At 41.2% G+C, this 4,707-nt stretch overlaps 1 protein-coding gene across 1 annotated transcript; it reads left to right on the top strand.

Moving 5' to 3' along the window:
• The first annotated feature begins 2,926 nt into the window (after positions 1–2,926).
• LOC149150412 (uncharacterized) lies at positions 2,927–4,150 on the top strand. Its single transcript, XM_089442785.1, has one exon. The coding sequence runs from the start codon at positions 2,927–2,929 to the stop codon at positions 4,148–4,150; it is 1,224 nt and encodes a 407-aa protein (XP_089298911.1).
• The last annotated feature ends 557 nt before the right edge of the window (positions 4,151–4,707 follow it).

Genomic DNA, 4,707 nt, shown 5'->3' with positions numbered 1-4,707 from the left:
TATATCGTAATAACGACTAGTTTTCAACCTAATTCACATTGAATAGGTCAACCCTAACAAATAATATTATATAAATGAATTATTCTTAGATAATATTATTATATAAATAGATAAATAATTTACAATATCGATATAAAATAATTAATTATTACATAACAACTAGTTTCTAACTAAATATTAGATAAATTAATAAACATCTCTTCATCATGTATTCCTAAATAATTTTATTTCACCAATGGCTAACCCTGAACATTGATGTATCCCTACTATTTATTCTCTCAGATCAACTGATTTCTCACCTTGTCCTGAGGATGAACCACATTAGTTGGTTCAAAACGTCGACCCAATCCTAACGATGTGATTAATCTGAAAGATTGATTTCTAGCCAATGATTGTCAACAGAAGATACCAATCACGATTGCTCAAGATATTTGAATGATGATTTATCAATAGGATTATTTATGCCAATGTTACTTGAACACAATAATGCCAATTAGATGCCAAAACACATAAGAGAAAGAAATACTTTAATGTCAATGAAATTTCAGCACCCAAAGTGACTTAAACCATCCAACAATATTAGAGCTTATATGAGTGATTTGATAATTCGTATAGCTAGCACAAGACAAGCAAAAGTTAGATTCCACACAACTAATAATTGCAATATCACTTTAGAATTATGAACACTTATTATCCTTTAGGACAGCAATAAGAAAATCACTCTAGACCAATAAATTATCAAGCACATAAAACCATTTATGAACAATGAAAACTTTAGATGACTTTCCAATTGAGAACACAAGCTAACTAACTCACTTATGGTGAATTATTTCAGTGAATATTGGATCCAAAAACTCTTATTACAGCAGTAATATAAGTATGCAAATAGTGAGTTATTAGTGCAATCACTTGTGCCAAAATATGCCCAAAACTTTCTAGATGCTGAAACGAATTTACCAATGTGAAATTATGAGTTTTTAGTCCTTCTTAAGATGTAATATTTAGATCTAATCACACATTTATGAAGAGATATCAGTTACCATAAATGAAGAGTTATGCTCAGAAAATTGATGCCCAAGATGCCTTGGAGCTATGATAACATGCTAGATGCCACACCAATCAATTTTATGCCTTCTAATGTTTTCCTTAAAATTTATATCATATTTGATCTAGTGATTATGTGCAGATATTCCAGTAAAAAAATGACTAGATCTAAGCTCAATATTCAATACCCAACTAGCCAAACACTAACAAATTTTTATCATGAAACTTTTAGTGTGTTTAAACCACTTATATATGGAATGGAATATGTAGATCTTTGTGAAAATGTTGACATGTAATGAGTTGTGGCGCTTCGAGAGCTTGACCTAGCCGACACTCTGCGACTGGTTCTCCCTTACGCTTGAGGCCGCAGGCCGTCTCGGCCCTCTAGTTTCTCCGGAGGGCAGCGTTACTCATCTTCGGGTTGTAGGGTGTCCCTTCGCGCGCCCTTGTGGCTGCTGAGCCCTTGCGCTCAGCCCTGTGGCACCCTTATCATGGATCCCACCGGGGACTCTTCCAATTCGCCTCCTAAGGTGTTAGCATTCCGAGCAATGATCGATGCAGGTCCGAAGCGAGCTCCATCGGTGACTCAACAGAAGTTCATTAAGAAGATGGAAAATATCCCTTCAGTGGCCCTCCCTGAAGAAGAGACGTGCAAAGCAGCTTTGAATCTGGCAGAGAGAGGCCTCATTGGCCAGTTCACGGGCCTCTGGCCTTCTCCTAAATTAGTAGAAGACTGGACACAAAGAAACTCGAACCCACTAATCAAAGAGGGCGTAAAAAGCTACTTTGTAGGCAAAGGATTCTTTGTCTTTGTGTTCGAAAGCTCGGAAGACAGAAGCTTAGTATTCAAAAATGGCCCATACTTCATGGGACCGCATGGATTGTATCTGAACAAATGGTCGCCAAACTTTGACCCTTCCCAAGATGTCCCTTCTGCTGTTCCGGTTTGGGTGAGACTCCCCCATCTGCCTCTCCATTGCTGGAACCAAAAATCCCTTGAGAACATCGGAAATGCACTGGGTAAATACATAGACAAAGCTGCAAGAAAAGATCAGTACTCATGTGCTCGCATATGCGTTCAAGTTGACCTAGAGGAGGGGTTACCAGAAGCAATCAAGCTCACTGTCACTGGATGGACGCATGTTCAGGAATTGGACTATGAACAGCTACCCCTCAAATGTAGACACTGTCATGGGCACGGACACTTCACCAAGCACTGCAAGAAAAAGGCCGAAGAGCAACCAGACAAACAAAATGGGGATCAATGGACTCTAGTTCAGAAAACAACACACCCAAAAAAAGGTGCTGGCAAAGGAAACACGACAGGGATTCCAAGCAGTTCTAAGCCTATTCAGGAAGACGAAGCAAACGCAAAAGGGACAGCAAGCACACAGATCAACCCTGCAGCCTCAGAGCAGGAAAACCTGGTGCAAGTAGAAAGCACCCCACCAAGCAAAGAAGGAAAGAAAGTAATGCAGACCGAAGTCACCCAGGGCAGCCCATCCAATCCCTCGTATGCAAAAGTCACAAGGAAAAAAGCAATAGAAAGCTCAGGATCATCGGAGGATGAAACCTATGATCGCCCCTCTAAAAGCGTTGGAAGGAAATCCCGCAAAGAAATGAGAGAAGAAGAGGCCGAAAGACTCAAAACTCAAGGAAGTCAGGCCACAATAGAAATGTCCATTTGACGAAATACCAGACCGAGACCTTCCAAGGGAGGTCCCAACCCTCCTCTCAGTAAATAATGAAGCTTGTCTCTTGGAACTGAAGAGGATTGGGGAACCCCTCTAAACTAGAAGCAGTCAAGGACCTACTTAAAATAGAACCTTCAGACATCCTCATGCTCCAAGAGACCAAGATTGAAGGGCAATCCCTCCTAGATATGAGTAAGTCAAAGTGGAATAAAAATACAGGCAAGGCAGTCAGCGCCAAGGGCACCTCCGGAGGACTGGCTACTCTTTGGTCAGATTGCACCTTCCAGCTCCACAATTTTAAAGAAACTCAGCACTGGATCTTCACAGAACTCATGCATAAAGCTAGTAAGTTGAACATTTCCCTCTTCAATCTGTATGTTCCTGTAAATTACTCTGAAAAAAGAGAATGTTGGAATTTGCTTTCACTTTTTCTAGAGCAGCACTCCCCAAGTAACATTTTCATAGCGGGAGACCTTAACATAGTTTTGAAACCAAAAGAGAAGAGGGGTGGCTCCTGCACGAGAGACTCCATGCTGGCCTTTGTGGAGGAGCTCTCCCAGAGCTGGGACCTCTTAGACTTCACTCCAGTCCGCGGGCTTTTCACATGGTCAAATAATCGTGTTGGGTCGGATCACATCTCTGCTCGCCTGGACAGGTTTCTGGTTCAAAGAACCCTTATGATGAACAAAAAGATCATCATCACAAAAATTCTTCCCAAATTGACTTCAGACCACAAGCCAATTCAGCTCCTACTGGAAGATGAAGAAGATCTGGGTCCCATTCCTTTTCGTTTCAGTCCTCTTTGGATCGAGAAAGTGGGCTTCATGGAAACTGTGAAAGCTGCTTGGGCTAAATCCTTCTCAGGCTCCTCTAGCTATATCTGGGAACAAAAGTTGAAGGCCACAAAACATGCGTTGAAGGAATGGATAAAAAAGCCAGACCCCACTCCAACCAACCAAAGAAAAGAGGCAGTTCAGATGTTGCACTCCCTGCAAACAGAAATGGAAAATAAAGACATTACAGCAGAGCTCTTGGACAAGGAAGTAAAAGCTCAACGATCCACTTATCAATCCTTCTGGGCTGAAGAAGAATACTGGAGGCTAAAATCCAGAAGTCTATGGTTAAAGGCTGGTGATCAGAACACTTCCTTTTTTCATCGACAATACAGAGCTACACTGTCCTGGAATCATATAGTTGAAATCAAAACCTCGGAGGGCCAAGTTTGCAAAGGTTTCAACCAGGTTAAAGGCGTTGCTGAAACTCATTTCAGGAATTTATACAATGATGGAATCCAAGGCAACGCTGAGGAAGCTGTCGACTTCCTTTCTAATATCCCTCTTCTCGTTAACCCTGAAGATAATATAGCTCTTTTCAGACCCATTTCTGAGGAGGAAATTATCAATGTAATTTGATCCATGGAAGCCGACAAGGCCCCTGGGCCTGACAGATTTACAATCCATTTTTACAAATCCTGCTGGGAAGTTATCATAGCTTATCTCCTTAAAATGATAAGAGGCTTCATGAAAAAAGCTAAGATAGTAGGAGGAACCAACTCCACCTATTTAGCTCTAATCCCCAAAGAAACCAACCCTGACTCTTTTGCAAGATTTAGGCCTATTTCGCTGTGTAATGCATCTTACAAAATTATAGCCAAACTCTTAGCTAACCGAATCAAGCCCTGCTCAAAAGATTGATCTCCAGTTCTCAAGGCGGATTCGTGGAAGGCGGGTACATTATGGATAACATTATTCAAGTTCAGGAGACCATCCACACAAGCAAACAACGAGGGGAGAAAGGTATGTTGATTAAACTTGATATGGCGAACGCCTTTGATAGAGTTAACCGCTTGTTCCTGTGCAAAGTTTTGCTCTCTTTTGGCTTCTCTCAGCATTTTGTTCAACTCATAAAAGCATGTATTGATTCCCCGTGGATTGCTGCCCTTATCAATGGTCGCCCAACTAATTTCTTC

Source organism: Pinus tabuliformis, chromosome 9, assembly GCF_031772625.1.
Source record: "Pinus tabuliformis cultivar Carrire ecotype Pingquan chromosome 9, CPIR1, whole genome shotgun sequence".
Taxonomy (NCBI): Eukaryota; Viridiplantae; Streptophyta; class Pinopsida; order Pinales; family Pinaceae; genus Pinus; species Pinus tabuliformis.
The sequence above is the reverse complement of the archived record's forward strand: the minus strand, read 5'-3'. Positions and strand labels throughout refer to the sequence as shown.